The 22,543-nt window shown below is 40.8% G+C and overlaps 1 protein-coding gene across 1 annotated transcript in view; it reads right to left on the bottom strand.

The window, feature by feature from the left end:
- Positions 1-22,543, bottom strand: part of arhgef12a (Rho guanine nucleotide exchange factor (GEF) 12a) — a 42,051-nt gene that overhangs the window by 7,091 nt on the left and 12,417 nt on the right. The window contains exons 2-27 of the mRNA XM_071517847.1: positions 19,470-19,490; positions 18,179-18,270; positions 11,428-11,526; positions 9,723-9,772; positions 9,425-9,482; positions 9,140-9,309; positions 8,753-8,830; positions 8,174-8,293; positions 7,659-7,766; positions 7,189-7,323; positions 6,812-6,913; positions 6,497-6,607; positions 6,310-6,408; positions 5,692-5,734; positions 5,255-5,360; positions 4,659-4,796; positions 4,493-4,525; positions 3,711-3,825; positions 3,500-3,605; positions 3,151-3,354; positions 2,928-3,066; positions 2,804-2,836; positions 2,551-2,702; positions 2,060-2,206; positions 1,602-1,687; positions 679-804 (exon numbers count right to left, since the gene is read on the bottom strand). Coding sequence (XP_071373948.1) covers positions 679-804; positions 1,602-1,687; positions 2,060-2,206; positions 2,551-2,702; positions 2,804-2,836; positions 2,928-3,066; positions 3,151-3,354; positions 3,500-3,605; positions 3,711-3,825; positions 4,493-4,525; positions 4,659-4,796; positions 5,255-5,360; positions 5,692-5,734; positions 6,310-6,408; positions 6,497-6,607; positions 6,812-6,913; positions 7,189-7,323; positions 7,659-7,766; positions 8,174-8,293; positions 8,753-8,830; positions 9,140-9,309; positions 9,425-9,482; positions 9,723-9,772; positions 11,428-11,526; positions 18,179-18,270; positions 19,470-19,490 — 2,671 coding nt within the window. The remainder of the gene's footprint in view (positions 1-678; positions 805-1,601; positions 1,688-2,059; positions 2,207-2,550; positions 2,703-2,803; positions 2,837-2,927; positions 3,067-3,150; positions 3,355-3,499; positions 3,606-3,710; positions 3,826-4,492; positions 4,526-4,658; positions 4,797-5,254; positions 5,361-5,691; positions 5,735-6,309; positions 6,409-6,496; positions 6,608-6,811; positions 6,914-7,188; positions 7,324-7,658; positions 7,767-8,173; positions 8,294-8,752; positions 8,831-9,139; positions 9,310-9,424; positions 9,483-9,722; positions 9,773-11,427; positions 11,527-18,178; positions 18,271-19,469; positions 19,491-22,543) is intronic.

Genomic DNA, 22,543 nt, shown 5'->3' with positions numbered 1-22,543 from the left:
ACTTATTTTCACTAACCAGCCCAATCTATACTGGTGAAATCTAACCATACTTTTACAGGTTTGATTGTGCTTTTGTTGTGTTTGCATTAAATCAATAATATAGATTATTGGAACGGCTGTACTGGGATCATTGGAATGAGGCCATAGGCCCAACTGTGAGCTACAGAGCAGTAGTACGAGTTGGCCCAATTATACAGCAGGAGTATTTCAATATGTGACTCAAAGATAAAGTGTTTTTGCTCAATTAATTTAGACTAAATGTATTGCTTCTGTACCTTCCCAGCACGTTGTTGTCTAGCTATAGTCACCAACGGAAGCCATAAAAAATTCACTATCAATACATTTCCAAATAAATTAAGCCTATACTCTACAAATAAATGCATCAGATTCAACAAGATAGTCAACAAGCATGCAAAGCTCTAGTAGCCACACAGAATAAATATCTAAAAACAAACTATAACTCCTGCCAGCTGAGATGGCTGCAGTGCCTGAGTTATTGTGCAGCATTAGCAATGAATGGTTTAATTTATTTTATTTATCTTTTCACGTGCTGCAGTTATTAGCACTCTAAGAACACCACTCAACCAATCAGAAACCATGGTTAGAGCTGGTATGTACTGTGATTATCATGTTACATATATGAAGTATGTACATTACACCTGTTGAGCTTATTCTTACCTGGATGAAGGAAGTGAAGCGCGAGTCCTTCTTCTGCTTGGTCTTGATGATCTCCAGAGCAAAGGGCTGGTTGCTGCAGAACGTCCCCACAGCCTGCTTGATCTTTTCCTCTTCTCCACTACTGAACTATAAACCACCCAATCCAAGATAGGACAGAGCGGGAATGGACAGACACAAACAGTTAGTCAGTCAATCTGGGTCAGGGGTAGTTGCCATGGAAATGTCTAGTATTTAACCACTACAACGAGCAGCAACTCTCAGAAGGGGGCCGGGCTTATGTCCTCCATAGCAAAGACAGCTTAAGCTTAAATGTAGACTAGATCAATGCTCACACCCCTAGGGGACCGTTTACCCTACTTATCCCCCATACAGCCATTTTAGGCAGGGTTGCCAGCTGATTATGTGGCTACCTCGAATCTAATGTATCACACATGATATGGAGATGTGGAGATGTCAGACAAATTTAGGCCACTGTATGATATAATCATTTACTGGAGAATGGGGTTTCATTTTCCAAGCTTGGTTCCACTGAGACATTGGTCCTTGCTACTGTGGAGGGAACTGGAGAGTTGTTCTTTTGTGCCATATTCAAGTTTTTGTCCTTCAGGATTTAGATGTAGAGTTTAATGATTTAATGTTACATTGTTACAGTAATCATTAATGAGCCCTTCCCTACCATATATGCTATCATTAACCATCATCTTGTACATAAGACATGTAGAAATAAACAGATCTGGGGCTGAGAAAGGCAATCTCATATCAACATAACCGTTTTTTGTCACTGTAAAGCAATTTCAGGCAACAGTTCCATTCCTTTGTGCACAGTACGGTTTTTCCTACCACATCAGTCATCTTGAAATTTATTCAATAGAAGGGAATGTTTCAAAGGGGAAATACAATTTCAGCCTGAGAATTGTACTCACCCAGGAGAGCAAGTCATCTCCTATCTGATCAATTACTGAAGACTCATTTCTCTTCCGAATGGCTGCCATTTGCTCCAATATTGAAACTGAAATTCAAAGGAGAGACACCAAGGCTCACTCAGCATGTGTGTGTGTGTGTATGTGCAAGTATGTGAGAGATAACAGAGATGAAGAATAGGACACGAAATGGCTGAGGGTCCTATGTGCATGCACACTGTTAAGTTTCTATATTGTGTTTTACTTTTATTCATTCAACATTCAACGTATTTTTACTTTCAACTTTATTTAAATTATTAGCACCTGAAGTATTTATGCCTTTATGTAGTATACCTTATGTAGTATTTAATTTTGAGGCTCTTTCACTGGTTCCCAACCACGATCCAAGCGCAATCATGCACAGATGAGTAATTTTGATAGATTTCAGTTTGCGTGTGTAATCTGTGTGTGCTGTGCTGTACCATGCAGCTGTAGAATCTCTTCCAGGTTGGTGAAGATGTTCTTGATGTCAGCAGCAGGCAGGATGGCCTCTTTGGAGAGCTTCTGGTAGAAGACATGGTCCAGAACTCTCAGCATCCGCACATGGGCTCGCTCTGTGCAAAAGAGCTCTGGAAACACAGACAACCCCGTGTAATTAGAGAAGGCAGATGATGCGCACAGCATAATGTACAGCTCAATTCAGGCTTTCACATGGCACACTTGTAGCCCAAACAGTTACTGCAAAAAAGATGTACTTGTGATTGCAACTTTGCTTGGATCCGAGTTAGTACTATGCTGCTACATCTCTCTCTTCTCCCTTTCCTGTGTCTCCACGCTATATATACTATGTCACAAAAATGAATACAAAAAAAAGAAAAACTTGGTGGACTTCTCATTCTCTTTAAAAAATAGAAATGTGGCTGTAATATGTTGTAAAATCTCATACTATGTGAAATGGAAACCATCTCCTCACCATTGATGACCTCCTGCCTCTTGATTTCATGAGGCCTGAGACTGGCGAGGACCTCTCGCCCCACCAGCTGCTGCCAGTTCAGGGGGTCATGCTCCGAGTCTGTTCCCTGGTCATCCTCACTCTGGACATCTGCAGGACCCAGCCCCTCAAGCCTAGGCAAGACACAAAGCCTAGGTTAGCTTTTCATGTGGCTAATGAAAAATTTACTATTGCGTATCATCCCAAACAAATGGACTTCAGTTAGAAAAGTCACCTTCTTATGGCCTTTGGTGTTCCCTCGGGGACTCTGCAAAAACAGGGACAGAAAAATCATTGATAAAAAGTATGCTATAATGCAATGGAGCAACAGCGTTATAGCTAATTGACTGTGAATGTACCTGTCGTTTTCTCTGTCCTCCTCCTGCAGTTGGTCCAGGCCGTAAATGTCAAAGTGCGAAGCAGGGTACGGCAAGCCATCCAGAGGGTCAGACTGAAGGCCGTCACTCAGCCTGGAGGGGCCTGAGGTTGGAGTCCCAACTGAGGGAGAAGGTAGAAGTTAGAAACCACTGCTTTCTCATTCTCATACACTGATCTGTTGAATTCACTGGCTCAGTAGCTCACCTATATCTGCGTCTCTGCTAGCGTCTGAGCTATAAGTGGCGCTGTTTGGGGGCGAGGTGGTGAGAGACATGGAGTGTGTGAGTTCGGAGCCCTCGCTGGACTGGCTGCCCCTCAGACGACCACCCTCCAGGTGCTCACTGGCCCCCAGCGTTGGCTGAGACAACTGTTTCTGAGGCCTGGGGCGCCCATCCAGGGCTTTACCCACTGCATACAGAGAGAGAAGTGTCAAAACCTCATAAACAAAAGTGGGCAATAGATGTTACTAGTGGATGGCAAGCCTTCTAGGTGAAAAGATAAACGCTTTAGAAGTAGTGTTATCATTTTAGCTTACTCTAAACTCTAAACACACCTGATGCCGCTTCAACACGGCTGGGCCGACGCTGAGGTCCAAGGATACTGGGAAATCTAGGTTTCTTCACCTTCTCTTCTCCCTCCTTCTCCGTCTTGATGCTTTTCTGTAGGTCATCAAAGACAGGAGAGGAGAAAGTGTCAAGTGGGTGATGAAGCCAGAGAGAGGAAGCTAACGGGGGGGAGATGAGGGAAAGAGGGATACACAGTACCTTGATCTTGGGAAGGAAGTTGATCCGGACCCGTTTGGACTCCAGGCTGCGTGGTTCCTTGACCCTCACACCAAGGTGCTTCATGTATGTAAAGATGACATACTGCATAGTAGTGCTAAAATAAAACAAAGGGACAATAAATTATTTTGGCCAACAGAATGCTATAAATTCAAAGAGACCTTCAAGAACAAGTGCCCATAATGTTGACTTGTACCATATGTCATACCAGTCCTTCTTGTACAATTTCTGTGCAAACCATCTGGGATATGCTGTGACCATATGGTATTTGAAATGAGGCTACTTCAATCAGTCACAATTTTGCATGCATTAATAAAACCATACTGCAGAAACTGTATACATTTTTTAAGAGACTGCCACAGTTCTTTACTTGTTAAATTCTTGTGGTGTGAAATGGGGCTTGGATGACACAAATATGCTGTGCGCTTGGTCTAAACTTCAAACAGTTGATCATACTTCAAAGATCAAAACTAGCACCACTAGCTATAATTAATATCGCTGCCCAATATTTTTTTGTAAATTGACAGCTGCATTAAATCAATTTAATAGAATCAAAATAATGGAAAAACATGCAGTGACACAATAATAACCCCAGTGATTCTTCTTGAATATTGGGAGACACATCACTGCCTGTACATGCAATAAAGACACAGATGGTTAGAAAGGCCATGGGAGCCCTTGTAGCCCTAAAGCATCCCCTTCCATCCCCTTTGAGCAACGCTCTTCATCTCAGTCCAAATGTTCCACAATATCAGTATGCTTACCATTTCTCTTCCTCTGTGGTCTGAGTTGTCAACCTATAAACAATCCAAAGAATAAAATAATCTTATTGGTTGGGGTATATTTGGCCACTTTACTGATTAGAAGCATGGGATTGTGAGTGTTTGTGCGTTTGAGTGGCATGTGTATGTGTGTATATGCATTACTCACAGGACATCGTCTATCTTGGTGATGATGTTCTCAGCATAGGAGCGCTCTCGCTCAAGAGTGACGCGGTCTCTGACTCGTTCCTGGTCCAGCCTGGCCAACTCTACTTCAGCCAGCGTTAGGCCCATACTGCGCTTCTGCCTGCATGCACCATATCAGGGTCATATACTGATCAGGTTTATGATACCACAGAAAGAAACAGCTTACAAGAAGTCAGTGCACTAAGCTAATTAAACTTGTTGAAGTCAGCGCGCTAAGCTAATTAAACTTGTTGTTTTCAGGAATAAGTGCATGTGTGAGCCTCAGTGGGACCAAAGATCAGTAAAATCATTAAATCTTGTACTAAAGAATATTCCTCCCTGTTGAGTTTTTATGTTATTTGGTTTCTGTTGGCCAATTCACTTTTGTCTTTATCATTTTGATTGTTTTTAGTGTGTGATGTAGTTCTTAGAAGTCCCTTGGAGTTTCTTGTTCACACCTGCATGGTTTGTACATGTTTTAGTCTTTTCCCTTTCATCTGTTTTTGTCATTTGTTTGTGCAAATAACACAAACCTAATTCATTACCATAAATATAAAAACTCAGGGTTGAGAAGTTTACCTGAAATCCTCAAGGTTCCTCTGGATGTCAGGGAGTAAAGAGTCCTGCAGTGTCTGAACGTGTTGTCTGTTTATTTCCTCTGGGATCAGCTCAGTCCGCCGCCGGTCTGCAAACACGTACATTTGCACGCACAAGCACACACACGCACCACACACACACACGCGCACACACAGTCTCAGGAGATTGTTGCGTGTGCACACCAAATACATCCTAATAAGGTGAAGCAATACTTTCCAAACCATCAGAGCATTTGATTTCTTAACACCTCAATTGGGAGTCTGCATGGTTGAGTAAACGATAAACTTACAGGGACTGTATAATGGGGATGCCACATGGTTGAAGTGAGCTAACAGCAGTATAATAGGTGACCATTAAAAAAGCACAGCTAACTCAAAATGACACTGGGCAGACAACCAACGGAAGTCAAACATACTCACCAAGATCAGCAGAGATGGACTCAGGTACAGCAACTTTTAAATTCTGTGTGACAAGAAAAAAGATTGTTTCATACTGATAACAATTATGGACGAAGAAAAATAAGTGAACATATTGAAATGCAGCAAAGCAATATTAAACAGGTCCAGGAGGAACATGTTTCAAATTATATGGAATACTAATGAACGCAGATTGCAAAACAAGGCACTGGTAAACCCCTGAAAATGATGCAGTTTCTCTCATGGCCAATCAGCAAACAATGTATCACCCCGTTTTGACCTATAACTGTAAGTCCCCTTGGACCAATTAGTTTAATTTTGAGTGCATCATTTCGCCAAAATAAATTCTGTCAAAATGTTATCAGTTGTGTTTCAGATATCGTGCATGACACATGGACAAATGACTGATGTAGCGACATTTCTTGGGCTCATCAATATAAATCTAATTTTGAAAATGCTACAGCAAAGTGGTGGGATGCATCATTGCCTCAGGTTTTTGTCAAAATCCAATCAGTGGAGTCTGACACATTGTGTGTGATGGACAGCCAGATGGCCGAGCAAAAGGAGAATGATTCATAGTCATGCCCATATTTCACTGTAGGGGACAAAAACTGTACTTACTGCTCCCCGGTCAATAAAGAAGTTGTGGAGGTCCAAGAACACCCGTCTGGTCTCTTTGGAGTTGGTCTGCTTGTACAAGTCAGCGTAGAGGTAGCACAGCTGTGGGCAAAAGATTAGGAGTAATCAAGAATAGAAACATATACATTTAGTAAACATACCAACATCTACCAACGAAAAAGTGTCTTACCAGTGGAGCAGGGTCGAACTGAGACATGACATGGTGCAGGAAGGCTGCAAGGTGGGCAGGGCGAGACTTGAGTAGCTCAATGCTTTGGAAGCTGTTGCACTGGCCATTTGTCTGAAACACATTCAGTCCAACAGTTTACATTCTGTCATTGTTGCTAACCTCACATATGGCGCAAGGTACTTTGCATGATCTTGCTTACAAAATGAAGAACTGGATTAATAAAAAGCATCAAGCCTTCATTATTTTGTATATGACAGCTGCATTGATTGATATTAGGAATGACAGAAGTGTTAACATTTTCCTGTAGTAAAATACCTGCTCCTGGTCTGAATCAAAATAGTCGTCCTCAGCTCCAATGATCTGCGAGACGAGGCGAGAGGAGGAGGGACTGCTGACTGTGGTGGGGGACAGAGAGTCCTGGGGACAAGACAGGCGTATATTATGGAATTATGGTTCGTCACAAAGAAATGCTGAATTTTGACTTTTATAACCCCGCGACCTGACATATACACACACACTAACTGTCATCTAGTTAGGGATTGTTGCTGTCAAATATCTGACACCGCTCAATATTTGTCGAAGAGACAAAATATAAAAAGCACCTTCTTTCTCAAGCTTACACCAAGGAAGTGAGTGAGTGAGTAAGTAAATTTCTTGAGGAGAATTTGCACAGGGCCCAGGTGTATAGCTACCAGGTCAGTAGTGTCCTCTGCCTCGGGGGAGTGGCAGGAGTTGAAGCTGTCTCTGGGAGTGCTCTTTGGGCTGGGGCAGGATGACTCTCTTGGGCACAGGCTCTCTGGAGATCCGAGGCCGAAACCACGAGAAAGCTGGAGGTGGAAAGAAACAGGGCATTATGTTTTCAGTCACCTACATAAGAGATCCCCAAAGAAAACAAGCAGCAGATTTCATTAGCCAATAAATATGACCAACAGAGATTTGTATACGTAGAAAACACTGATGGTATGTCATTGTAGCAGTGGTGCTGCCTTGATCTCCTTCAGTAGCTACAGCCGAATAGGGCTGCGTAGAGCTGACACCATGAATTTATCACATCACATTGCTCTACAGCCTCCATTCATAGCCTTGGAATCGAGGTTTAATGGAAACTTCAGAGGGAAATTTAAGTTCTGCTGGTTAGTAATGTTGATAGGTGAAAACTTACAGGGGAGCTGCTCCAGGACAGGTCTGTGCTGTTGTCTCCCTTCGAGGAGGGAGTGTGTTCTGTCTCAAACATGCTACCATCATCTGCATCTCCCACTGGAACAGCCTCCTTGGGATTCATATAACACAATATTTGTCACCAATTGTGAACAACTGGTAATCATTGACAAATACATTTAGGCATTTATTAGCATTTTTGGCAGTGTAACCACATAAAATGTAACCCAATTCTTGAAATGCAGAGTGCAGACTGACATTTGCCAATATATCACACATGACACATTTGTGTGTGCAACTGATGCGTATAAAATAAGCTGTCACACAGACACAAAGGAGTGGTTTCCAACAGAGAGCCTAATCCTGTGATAAGATTAGGATTAATGTTTGTCTGGAATTATCCCTAAATGCACTGTAACAAATCATACAAAGACACTGTCCCTAGATGCACTAAAGGCTAGAATTATTTATGGAGGTAAAATTTTTAGTTAAAGGGGGGTATCTGGCTATTTAGTTTACCTGTGTTGCCCCAGTGGCCTTCAAGAGCTGACCCTGCAGCTGAGGAATGTGTTTCTTAGCTTCCTGGATGTCTTTCAGTAGTTTCGGGGAAGGGTTCCTGCTGTACTCCTCCTTCATGGCCTATACAACAAGAGGGGCAGGGAGCATTAAGTATGGACACAGAGAATTAAGAATAAGTCCATCAATTAACATTCTCAACACAAACAAACCAAGCAAACACTGACAGCAGTACCGTGTTACATTTGACTTAATATTCCATTTATATGTAATGAAGCAAGTAAAGTATTTCATATGCAGACTCTGGTATGAAGAGTGGGATGTTTTCGAAAATACTGTCTAAAAACAGCAGTCTTATCAAGTGTATACTCCCTGTCTCCTAATTAAAGCGATGTTCTATTTAAAGACAGATGAGAGTAAAGCTTTAATTTTCAACACAGATAATGACGCAACATTCTCCAACAGGGTTTAATCCACTGCAATGATGATTATGAATAATCTCACTCTTGCAACTATCAACCTAAGAAAACAATAATACCATAGAGAGAAGATAATAACTGATACAGTGATTGTCATACCAACCTGCAACTCCTGTTGCTCTTTTAAGAGCATCTTTTGCAAGATGTCAACCTTCTGGTTGTAGACACTGCTATTCTCATCCTGTGGGAAAAATGAAAACAGAGGAAGAAGTGAGTATTAGATGAGATGCATTCATACATGCATTAGATACAGACCAGATGCATTAAGCACATATTTAGGCATTCTGAGATGTAGGGAGTAGAGGCAGAAAGAAGTGTTGATAAAAGAAGTAGCCATGAAAAAGAGAGCCTATTTAGAATGAATAAAGAGAAAAAGTAGATAACTCATGATGAATGGAGAGAAATGTAGATGATGAGGAGAAAGAGGAAGACAAGGGCATGGGTACATAAAAAGAAAAGGAGCGACAGAAGTAACTGAAGTCCTCAGTACCCATGGTGGTAAAGTGGAGATGCGGTCCAGAGGACTGTAGGGGCGCTCTGCTGCTGGGGAGTTCGGAGAGGAAACACTGACTCCCAACATTTCAGACTCTGCTTCAGACAGGGGGATTTGGGCAAGCCCAGGAGGGCGCCCCAACACTGTGAGGGCCACATAGGAGCCAGCTGGAAAAAAACAAAGAGGCTACGTATGTTTTACTATATACAAGTATTATTTTATAAATGTGGCTTTTACGCAAATCTTTTCACAGCAGCATACCAAAACAAATCAAGAACTTACATTTGATGAGCTTCACCACTTCAACGTGATTAGAATGTGTAACTAGGGTCCCATTAACCTGAAAGAAGGCAATGGTACAATTATGAGAATTAAAACCTAGATAAAAAGTCTAACCTTCTCATACCAAGCCCAGCTACATGTACAATAAGACATCTCAGGCATTCACAGATACACTTTGCTTTGTATCTAGTAAAATTGGCCAACCACAAGGTGGCAGCGTAGAGCTTGTGTATTAGCCTTAGACTACAAAACAGTGACGTTAGCAGTTTTAGGATATGGAGGCAGAAGAACACAATACCTTGATGATCCTGTCTCCTGTCTGAACACCTGCCCGCATAGCAGCCCCATCTGGCAAACACATTGAGAAAAAGAGTTAAAGAAACAGAAGAGGTGGGGAAAGAAATGGAACAAACGGAAGAATGAGATGGATGGGAGAAAAAAGGGAGGGAAACATTAAAAACATAAGGCCTCATGGTGCAATTGTGGATATAGCTACACAATGCATACACCATATAGCCTTGACAGTCAAGATGGTGCAAAGTGACTATTTGAGTGCCATTTTTGGAAGACCATAACAGTGGTTATATTATGAGTAGGACCTGTTTCACAGCTCCACCCCAAACAAAGGGATTTAGGAATGAGACAGGTTATTATGAGATCCAAGTCTGTGGAGGAACTGTACAGTCAGCAGCATACAGCTGGAGTATTAGGCGAACCTGACACAGTGTTATCACTACTAATGTACTGACTACTATGTGTGATCTATACATTGGAGTTTGGGCCTCCAGTTTCATATTAGGATGACTAGATCCTGTCTGATCGATTAGTCTTAATGTAAAAAGACAGATGTGATTGATAACTTTTGTGGCTATACTCAAAAATATGCAATTAACAAAAGATTTTTCAGTATTATACACATATACATCTATATATATATATGTGTGTGTGTGTATATGTGTGTATATATGTGTATATATATATATATATATATAAATAACATGATGCCAAATAATATGTTATGTGCTTAAAATGCCAACAAAATTACATGCAAAAGTAGCCTACACTTCATCTGCCAAACTTCAGATCAAATTCAAGGGCAAAGAAAGAATGTATATTTAGTTCCCAGAGAAACCTTTTTTTCCCAAATGTGATGCTATCTCAAGCCGTTTCTCAGCCATCCTATGTCAGTAAAACTGTAGCATCGTTTTTCCATTGTGTCCAAGTAATCACTTTGTTTTTTATGTCCTTTCAAAACTGTGAATCAAAATTTTACCATATTTGGCTGACAAATAGGAGCTTAGAGCTAGACTTAATCTTGCCCCTTCTCAAACTTAAAGCAGTACACTAGTTTGAAAGGGAAGCGTCAAAAGATACATTCTGTTGGCTTATCACTATGTAGGCTATCGCAATGAAAAAGGAAATTCTATGAATTATTCAGATGACACTAAGTAGACTTCCCTTTGTGTTGTGCCATTAACAAAGCAAATGGGGAGCTATATAGGGGGGCTAAAACACTGCCAAACATTGATGAGAGTGCAACAAAACTCCTTAACCAGTTCCTTCCTCCCCTGTCTCTCTCAACTGCTATTCAGGCGGTCTTAATGTTTTCTGTGACCTGATGACAACCCACATCAGCCTCTACACACAATGCGAGCCTGCTGGGGACCACAGTAGTATCCTGCCATAGACAGAGCGGAGGCTAGAACCACTGTGAAACTACCGAGGAGGAAATATATACTCAAGGGCTTCAGAGTTGACTCCTCTAAATAAGTGCTAGTACAAGTGAAAAGTCTGACATGCAGTTGTTTTTCGGGATGGCAGTGGTTGCCGAGTCCCAATTACCCTTCATATCTGCGAGTTCAGAGCGCACTACCATGACAGTTTGATGTCAGTGCATGAAAAAGGAGCCTACATCTCTATTATGACAGCTAAGACCAGCAATAGTGACGATGGTAACACCATCTTTTTCTCCTCTCTTTTTTAAGCTCCAAGCTTCACCTTACCTTCTTTGACGAGCTGCACAAATACTGGGTTGTCACCGCTGACAGTGAGCCCAAAGCCATTTTCATCTTTCTGGATGATTACACATCGCTGGACCAGACCTGCAAGTGAGACAGAGAGAGACATAACAATGTCTTTAATAGGACCAGGAAGTCACTGGTGGAAATGTACTAAACTCACTGAAGCTCATTCATTAACTGAGAACTTCTTGAGAAATAAAAAGAACAATAAAAACCCAATATGCAGCAAATTTTGAGTAGTCATTGAGTAATAACTGAATGTTGATGGTGTGTGAAACAGCCACAACATTTGAAATTTCCACAAAACTAAATATTACCCTTGTATGGACTGTTGTCATATATTTTAAATAAGTTTGAATATGAGAGACTTGTATGGTGGAGGGATTTAACTGATTCACATTGTGCTGTTCAATACAGTCTGAGTATAACCTTTTACTCTTGCTTTATGTGGTAGTCCAGATAAATGCTGTGTGAAGACTGGGTTTCAGAGGGAGATGGGAGTAGACCCTCGATTTGACATATCAGCGAACATAACCCATCTCTAGAAGCCTGGTAGTCTGCTGTCACTGTAATGTCTCCCATCAAAAGGCTCACGCACACTAATTGAGCTTGTCCATCAGAGAAAGCTTGTTCCCAGGTTGGCCAGAAAATAATTCATTTCAGAAGCTGTCATTTTGAGGGAGACTTTATATGATTTGGTTATAAATATTTTAACAATGTTCAATTTTACTTTTTGTTTTATCTAACAAATTTACTGGCTAGATAACAAATAAGAATCATCAGCCTGGGAAAAAATCTATTTGTCACGTGTGCATTTTTCTAATCTCTAAAATGTAGATAATTTGTATCCTTACTTCATGTGAGGTGATTGGCTTTTGTCATACAACTAACACCGCAGACACTTTTGGTTGTTGGTTCCACAAGGCACAGAACAGAAGGAGGAACGTTACTTTTCAGGTTCTTCGTGTGGTGTTGCATTAGCAATGCAAAGAAGAGATGGACTATGTCAGATTAGGCCTTATCTAATGTCTAGCCAATGCTCTGACTAGACTGACAGAATAGAATAGGACACAACAGAGAAATAAAACAAAGACTGTAAAAGGCTAAAATAGACTAAATGTCCTCTCATGTTATCAAGAACATCATGTTAGCCTGATTAAAATTTAATTTCCCTACATAAATCAACTCTATCTTGAAACCATCTCTTAAGCAGATTTTTTTTTTTAAATTCATTGACCCAAACTGAGTGAGATGACCCTTGAACTGAACTGTTTTCTTGCTGTGTCCAAGATTTCCCAGCCAGAGCAGTGTGAACCAAAGCAGAGGTGTGTCGATAAGGGCAGTGTTGGGGTGGGGGGTTGGAGAGTGGAAGGAGCAAAAGTGCATAGAGGGAGAGAGGTTAGGAGAGGCAAAAGCCCCAGGCTGGGGGGAGGGGAACGGAGAGAGGGTTCGGTAAAGCTGTGGGAGCAGGGGGATGGGAGAGGGGGACGGTGGAAGGAGAGAGGGCAGGGGGGTCAAGGAAACAGATGAAGCAACACGGGTGAAGAAGCTAGTGTGAAGTTGCCTCTAGATGCTGATCTTTTGTCTGTTTTCTTATGCTGAACAGCATGTTACAGATCTGGGTTGGTATTTATCAACCATAAAGAGTAGGAGTGCTGACATGATCACTGATGGGGCTCGTCCATCTAGGCTAATGCATTATTCAGAGGTTTAACTGATCCGTGATCAGCACCCATGTGCTGGAACACAAGGAAATGTACCCTGGAGAATAAGTTGACCTTTAGTATCGACCTACAGTGTACTCTTACACCCACAGTCACATGATGAAAGAATTAGACCCAAATCCATTAGAATACAGCATGCAGAGGTTTGAATATTCTCCAGAAAATAGAATGTCCCATAAAAAACAGCATCACATATTGTTCCCCAGGCCTTTCATCTGTGATTTTCAGAAATTCTTCGATTATATGCTGGAAGATCAGGTACAATGGAGACAATTGGTTCCAACAGAAAGATATACCAATGTTTTGCTAAATCCAATATTGAACAATATTCTTGATAAATTGTATAAAATCTCTAGAGTCTAGACTATCATCAGCAGAAACTGGCAGTTTTGATGGCTATCTAACTTAGAGTAATTTGTGTGGCTTGTCAATACACTGTACACATTACTGTAAACTGTGTGGCTTGTCAATACACTGTACACATTACTGTAAGCAACAAACATTTGTAGACGGATTTGGATATTTACCTAAACTATAAATAATTAATCTTCCTGTGCCACGTGTTGTCAAATATGTATCAGTTTAGCAAAAAAAGCTGTTGAGCCAGTTTCCACAAATATTAAGACTGGGCTATGAGACCTGCCCCAAGCGTAGGATTAGGATAAAAACAAACTGGTGCATCCTTGTAATCTTAATCTGGCAACTTTTATGGATGAGATGCATGAGAATGAAATGCAATTATTTGTCCATCCATCTCAGATTTACAAATCAGCTACATATTTACACATCAACTGAACAAACTTGCTATAGCTAGCAAGTGAGTATGCATTACCCAAGATATTTTTGGCTTAACACACTTAGATGTGTTTTTCTATTGCTACAGCTTAACTACAACTGCTCATAAATATTTTGATGGCTGCAAACATCCAAGACAGCTAGCTTGCAAGTGTGCAAGCTACCACTAAAAGTTTCCATCGAGAGTCACATTTTTAAAAAGTGCCACTGAGAGTCAATATTATCCTTCACTATCAAATGCATTATGTTTTGATCCAGTACAATTTGGGCATTATTTCTACTGTAATCAACTGTCTCCAGTGTGGCTGGCCTTCTAACACATACTTAAAAACGGGACATTAATTAATCTATGACTTTTTTTCAACCTCTATCGGCAACCAAGGAATTACAACAATATCGACAAGTCTCTGGCAGAGCTTATGGTGGGGCTGTAACAGACATAAATAATAAAGTGACATTTTCACAACAAGCAAGCTAGTTTAGAGCAATTAGAGCAGAGATTCAACAGAATTGTCTAGTGAAGAAGTAATATCACAGTGCAAAAGTCATACTGTTTTGTCATTTGATTTTTTTGTTTTTGATTTGAAAGTTATGGAAGTTAGACATCTCAGTTCAAGGTAGTAATAGTATACTAGTGTAGGCATATTATTATTGATCATCAAAGCTAACAAACTCCTACAGATATATTATAGTCATTTTGTGCAGTAAAAATCTTAGTTATTGCATCTTTAAAAATTCTTGAATGTCTCAGACTACAAGGTGTCCACAAAAGCATGTTGCTTGACAACAACAATAGCTTTAGAAACATGAAAAAAAAAAATTCAACCCTCTTGATGCAACTGACTTGAGCATTATGTTTCTGCTTAGAACAAACACCTAGTGGCAATTTCACCCCAGAGTCTGCAGCATGTATCTAGACGCAGCTGTCACACCACCCATTCCAGCAGGAGCTTCTTACCACAGGACTCAGGCTTCCCCTCCGCTAGCACACTGCTGCTGCCACTCTTCTGCACCACCAGAGCTTCTGCTCACAGCCCCAACCACCACGCACAGCACAGCGCAGACAGCAGAGCAGCACAGACACACAGTCACACACACACACACACACACACACACACACACACACACAGAGACAGTCACACACAGTCACACACAAGAACCAACAAAAGGAAAGGAAACACAAAACAGGAAAGAGAAAATCATGAGGGAGAAACAATCATGGGAGAAGAAAAATTAAATGAACAAATAGGAGGCTTAATAAAACATAAGAAAAGGCAATGGTTTGGACAGGCAGGAGTGTAGCCACTGAAAATGAACTGGCTTGGTTTTGTTGATGACAATAGGCTGTGATGTAACCACTAGCCAGAACCTGCAGTACATCATCAGTGTCACCATCTGAAATGCACAAGATACAGGTTGGGTGTAGAACCAATTCAGTTTTAAATTGATTTGCTTTCCATGGCTTTCAAATTGTCTCAATTGCTTGTGTATAGGCTCAAATCCATTATGTAAAACATTATTTCTCAGGTAAAAGAGATGGAAATTGCAATGCCAAACAAATACCATTTTCTACCAACTTAGGCCTTTTTACTTAACTCATGTCAGTCTTAGTCTCATGTCAGTCAGACACCTCAATACATTGCAATTTTACTTTTTTCATCTCAGTCAATTCTACAAATCCTGGTATCAATACTGGTAACCCAACTGTTTTATAGAGCAGGTTTCATTTCTCATTTTTATAAAGACCTCTGCTCCTATAAGTGTCACTCTAATGACAATATATTTGTGCATTCAAGAAGTGCAGAGGCCCCATTTAACCGCCCCATTTGTCTGTTCCATAATAATTATTATCATGTCAAGGCAGATGTGTGAGCACATTTTAGGTTCAAAAACAGAGCAGCAGAAGCTCAATTAATGTAACATCATCTGTTAGCTTTGCCTTTCCTAAAATATTATGTTAATACAAAAAATTTGCACCTTTACATGACTAGACACCTGTCAGATGGAACTGAGCCTATTTACTAGTGTGAGTATTTAAGAAATTACAAAGAGTTCTGCATTTTCACTGTGTTTACATTTCATTAGAAGTTATTTCAGCACATTACAGTAGGTAGGAATGTGCAATGAGAAATTTCGCCTCAATTTGTCCCCTAATCCACATAATCATTTATCGCAAATACTAAAAATAAAAACGGTATAGTCTCTATCTATTCACTGCAATTTTCCATATAATATTCAATACAGTGTGAAGTATCGAATTAAATCATCACATCATATTGTATCGTGAGTCATAGTATCAAAATCTAAGTGTATTGTGAGGTCCTTGACAGTAACCAGCCCTATACCCCGCAGTGGAAAGCACTCAGCGGGTGTGGTACAAGGTACTGTTTGGCAAGGACACAAAGTCTGGAAACGCTTTTCACTGCTCTATCACCATTTGAGTCATTTAAGTAAACTTCTTTCTTGTTTTAATCTGCAGCCATGACACATTTGACCTTCCCAAAAAGAGTGTCAATAAACTGCTGTGGCACATAGGAGTTAGGGGTCTCCATCATTCATGCCAGTTTCCAGGGTCTCATCGGCAGCTACTCCGGTTCAATGACCCTGTCGTACAAATCAGTTTCTACCCAACTGACTGAGCCACCCACACCACCAATCAAAATGATTAGCCTGAATTATTTTAAAAAGGTATCGATAACTAGTGTATTTTAGGCAGGACTTTGCTTTGCATTTGACCAAAGTTAATAAATAATTTTCATAACTATTTTTCATTATCCATTCTTTTGAAAATCTGAAAGCCAAAAGTCAACTTCAACATCAATTTCCAGTGTCCAGAGTATGTGACTACTCGTGCCCATCCCTAATGAAAACCCTAATTCACTTTGAAATCATGACAGAAAAGGTGCTACCAGGAGACAATCCGGGCAAAGATTTGTTCAAGAGATCATGCAACTAGCAGACAGCCAAAAAGGGGACAGACAAAGATATGGACTAATACAACGCAGGCATGCAAAAGAGAAGACATGACAGATTATCAAATATGAATCTAGTCTAGAAATAATAATCTAATGAGGATTGACAGAGGCAGGTTTCAGTAAAATAAAGCAGACGCTGCTTCTCTCTCTGTGGCTGCTGTGCACTTTGCTGAATCACTGCATCTGAACGTGGGCTTAACCAATATAAAAATGCATGGAAAAAATGATTTACTGAGGCGCTACAGAAAGACAGATAACCGAGAGCATGTCTTGTGTAACCACTCAGAGGACACATCTTGTCCATGTTTTGTTGCATCATATTGAGATAAGCCCACAGGCAGTGCAGAGGATTTACTCCGTTTTGTTTTGAATACAGAAGCTTTAGGCATATCTCAAATCATACTGCCCTGATTGCTGACAAATACCACCACAAGGAGTGTCACCATATCAAACTAGTCTGTTCCTGGGCCCTAACTGCAATAAACTTGAAACTGCAGCAACTAAAAGGCTTAGTGGCTTTTTGTGCCCTTCAAGTATGCATCAAGGCCACCCAACCACTTTGAGCATGAAAAACCAACAATACGCTGATTTATATAAAATGGCAAGGACCATGCGGACATTAAACGTGCAGCTGCAGATCTTATGGTCAACCTTTCTGTGCTTATCAACCCAGAAGTAATAACATTTAAAGTGACTTAGGCTCATTGTAAGCCAGTGTAAAACAGACATGTTTTAGACAATGAAGACATCTTCTTCTCTCCATTAGTTTAATTAAGAAAACAAAAAGATGACTAACTCCTGTTCCCTGTCAAGATGTCATACTCCAGTGATAAGCCACCAAAAGTTGTCATCCCAGATGCAGAACACACAAGTAAAAAGTATGTGTATGTATGTGTGTGTGTGTGGTTTTCAAAGAGAGCACAAAGCATAGAGCATAATACACACCAAACCTTTCACCATCCCATCATGCTTTGTGCAAACCATCATCGACACAATTGTGTTATAAGACAGTGTGTGTGTGTGAGAGAGAGAAAGAGAGAGAGAGAGAGAGAGAAAGAAAGAGAGAAAGAAAGAGAGAGTGAGGGAGAGAGAGAGAGAGAAAAGCATGAACAAGAACTCAGACAGTAAGAGGAACATGATGAAAAAGACACAGTGTGTGACAGAGAAAAATGAGAAAGAGACTGAAGGAAATAATAGAAACAAAAGAGTCCAAGACAGAAAATGAAAGGGAGAAGTTACCTGTAGGGTCAAACTCATTGGAGGGAAGTGGGGATTTATCACTTTTGGGTTTCTTGTCTGGGGGATGGTCTTTACTGAGAATGCTGCTGGTTCTAGAGAAAGACAAAAAAATCTGTGTCAAAAACAAGCAATCCCACACTCGAATCCCATTTTACCACAAACAAGTTGGTGAACAGTAGAGCTGAAAAAAAATCGCAATCGCAATATGAACTTCTGCAATTTTCAAATCGCAAACGCTGCAATCAATTGCTTAAGAGAGAGGGGCATCCAAAATGGATTTCTAACAAAGTGTTTTAGAGCTCCAGGTAATCTTTGGTCCATGAAGCAAGTATAATAGTGGTAAAAACCTATCATCATACTCAAACTCAGTAAATCCTGTAAACTGACATCTTTTTATAAATAAAATAACTTTTCTGTAAACAATTTTAAAGTTCTAAAAAATGTATGACAAGAAAAACCTTTTTAAAATCGCAATTGCAATATTCTGTCAAATAATCGCAATTGGATTTTTTGTCAATATCTTTCAGCCCTAGTGAATAGTGCAAGAGTTTATCATTATTAACAGGATGTGCTTTGTTACTGGTCACACAAGAGTACTGTAGTCTCTAGTATAGAATCTAGCTTTTTCTGCGGACTGCAATGCAAGTATCTTTCTGTACTGCCGTCCTATATGCGCACCACAATCTGCAGGCCACTGAAGGTTCTGAAGGGATTAGACCAACACACAGAACCATCAATTGTTCACTTCAGCATCAAGGATAATGAGGCAAGAGGACCTCCTAGTGTATGAATCACGCTGAGTGTGTCTACTGTATAATGTGACAGCCGGGGAGGATGTGGAGCTGCTCTGCTGAGTGCCCCAAGAGCAGGGCCAGAGAAAGGGCGCTCCTCAGAGGAGGTGCCACAAGGCCAGACCCCGGCTTGAACCTCGGCAGGCTATGTATGGCTGCCTCTGCCTATACCGGCCCCAACTGTGAAAGGCCACTGTTCTGTTCACAGTGGAAGGCAGAGATGGGCCGCTCTCAGAAGAGGGACCCCTTTGTCCCTCACTGTGTGTGTATGTGTGTGTGTGTACATGAGTGAGAGGGAGAGAGAGTGTATGTTTGGTCCAGACTCTGAAGACCACTGTGTTACAGCAAGCCAGCCCTCCTAAAAACTGCCTCATTTCCTTCATCTGGTGCTCTGTGTATGTAACCCATCGGTCTGCGTGTGTGTGTGTGTGTCCACACGAGTACCTACCTGTGTGCATGCCTGTTTCTGCACTAAAAAGGAGGAAAATAAAGATTCTTACCTGTTTGCTTTCTTGGGAAACCTGCAAGGTAAAACAGGGGAGACCATCATTATCCGATAGCAATGACATCACAGAACATTACCATAACAAAACAATCACAACACAAGCTGGGCTGTCCATGTCTACATGGAGGGTGAAAAACAAGATGCCTAGCCCACAGCTTCTCCTGAGACTGTATAGTGGTAAACATGATAATCCTGATCAAACATCAGCCTCCTTCAGCTGCAGATTAAAGGCTTTTCCAGGTCAAATGTCCTCCGCCTCTTAGATCTCAGCTATGTGTGTGTGTGCCCCCCTTTAGGTCCTCACAGAGATCACGGCTTGACTGTCATAATCATATCCTAATCACGTCCATGGCCTGTTTCCTTCGAGGCAGACCAACCCGAGACCGATTAGTGCCACAGAGTGATGTAGAGATGAAATAATCTAGGGAGTCTGTCAGCGCCATATCGGAAAAAGGGAGGTTTTCCAGGAAATTATGGATTAGTGTACTGTATTGACTTGCTGTTTGGTAGACACATCAGAATGTATTAAAATGTATATTCGAGGAGATTTTGTGTGGTAAATTTCAGCGATGGGTGTTCCATCTCATCAATAAGATGTAGCCTGTACACACAGATTTAGCTTAAGGTGTAGATTCACTATCGGTCTAAGAGGGAACAGATGTAGCCTATCCCAAAGCAAGTTTAAGTATGGAGTTTGTGTCAGTCGTCTAGGTTGCCTCTCTCCTCGACAATATTCCTGGTGGTGTCTGCACACAGTCAGCATAGGTACAGAAGCTTGTTTTCCTCCCTTCAGAAGTAGCCATTTGCTGCCATTCATCTTTGTACAGTATAAAAAACAACTTCCACAGACATCAAAATTGCCCGAGCTAGATAATCAATCACAGTTAACATTAAGCCTTAATTAAGTTTTGTCAGTTTGAGTTTTATGGTTTCCATTTTGTCCGAGTTGAGTGTTTTCATATCAGTGTGCACATTATGTTACGCTCTGCTTATTGTCAATCACCTGACGTGCAGGGAAAATGGTCTCCGCCAGGATATAATCCCTGAAAAACATGTCACCTTACAAACTTTGTCACATCTATGCCATTTTATTTAGGGCGTCTTTGTAAGGAACAATAGTTAATTTCAAACTAGGTTTGACACAGTAAAGTTGGTATTTAAAAAACAATGAAAAACGAGTCAAAAATCTAATTGCCTACGGCATTCATTGCAAAATGATTGGGGGAATATAAATGTCAGTAGTAAATGGGCTCTACTCTACTTCTGCTACTACTCTACTCTAAATGACACCAGTATTCTCCTTTAAATTCTAAGCACATACACCACACCACATTAATGCACAACAGCGGTAAGAATGAGCACAGATTTCAGCAGACCAGTCTTCTGTAATGGGGAGGTCTCACGACTAACTAGCCCACATTAACTCTCTTTCTCCTGGCGACAGTGCGTCCCATTCACAACCATGCAGGGGCAGCTGAATGGCCCGTTTATGAACATCCCCCCCGACTGTAATAAGTTCCAGAGCCTCCAGCAGAAAAAAAAACTAGCTTTAACTAGCCCACTCCCTCGAAACCTCTGAATTGGAGAGATGGAAAAGTCAGCACATAAACACACACTGGATAGGCACATGTGTACGCACATGCCTAAGGGTGGCAAAACTGAGTAGGCAGATGTTGTTCTTGGTTAATCATACAGGAACAAATGAAAACATGACAAGCAAACCAAGAAGTGAGATGACGCATCACAGACTGTCTAGGCTGAACTAGACTTCTGAATCATGTTTTCAGAAATGAAGTTGCAGGTCTATATGATGCACTTGATAGATGTTCAGGTTTTAAGTATTAGGCCTGTCTGAATTAAGTGAAAACAACGATAATGTGTAAACAGACTGTCAAACACACTTATTCGAAGATGAATTACTAGTATTTAGACTTTATATCATGCAGTAACTAGCCTACATCCTGAATATCCATGGAGCAGAGCCTTGAGAAGAAAAAAGGAAAACACCCAGTCAGAAATGGCCTGACTGAGACACGTTGGAGGGTTGAAGAGAGGGAGGGAGGAGGTTACGGGGTGGATTGTGGTGATGGATAGAAGCAAGAGGAGATGGAGAGCGAGAAGAGCGAGAAGAGCTGACAAGCGGAGTATGACACAGAGAGGAGGCGGGAGGAGAGTGAGAGACAAGATAGGGGACAGGCTGAAAGAAGAGCAACAAAAAAGAATGAGTAAGAGAGAGGGTGTGTGTAGAAACAACATTACTCTCACCATGGCACTATATTAAAGGACTTACAAAGGTCAAAAGCCGAATCATTAATGTCAACTTAGCCAAAACAAAGAGGTAACCACGCTACAGAAGGCTATAGAAAGGGGTGAAATAATTTCTTCATCCCCATCTACCGCCTTCTGTAGATTAACAGATCGAAGTACTGAAAGTGATAGGGTTGGCTGTTATGTCGGCTTCAAAGTGGATATCGCATCACATCGTGCTATTAATTTTGCCATAATGGATATTGTAGCATAATGCATTTTCATAAACTTTAACCATCATTTCCATGTGGCAAGACACAAATATCCATGTAAAACAGCCTTTTAGCAGATCAAAATATCTGCTTATTTATCAATTAAACTGTTTAATCTGCAAAAAAAGACTATGCTTTCCCACTATTATATGCATTTTCAGGGTTTAACAAACTGCCAGATGGCCCTGGGCCGGTGTGGCCAGTAGATTGGCCAGTCAGTGGCCCAATTTGGCTAGTGCTCAAAAAAAGTTTCTGGTATCGCTATTTATATCATTATTTCATGAGCCTGTTATCTATACCTCTCTGCTCTGCCACGGGCCCACTCGCCTCTCTGTTGTGCTTTTTCTTTTTTTTTTTTTTCTTTTTTTTATATATTTTTTATTTATTTCACAGTTGCCAAAAAAATATACAAAATCAAAGACATGCAATTTTGCCCTCATATCCCTCCCTCTCCCCCTCTACAATCAAAGGTAATGATAATAAAAATAATAAAAATAAAATTTTTATTGTTGTGCTTTTTCTGACGAAGCAGATTGGATGGCACCTCACA

The sequence above is a fragment of the Centroberyx affinis genome, unplaced genomic scaffold (assembly GCF_046629955.1).
Source record: "Centroberyx affinis isolate AG114_WGS23_722 - 3 ecotype Tasmania unplaced genomic scaffold, CSIRO-AGI_Caff_v1 ptg000530l_1, whole genome shotgun sequence".
NCBI lineage: Eukaryota > Metazoa > Chordata > Actinopteri > Beryciformes > Berycidae > Centroberyx > Centroberyx affinis.
Note: the sequence above shows the minus strand (reverse complement) of the source record. Positions and strands in the feature narration are given on the sequence as shown.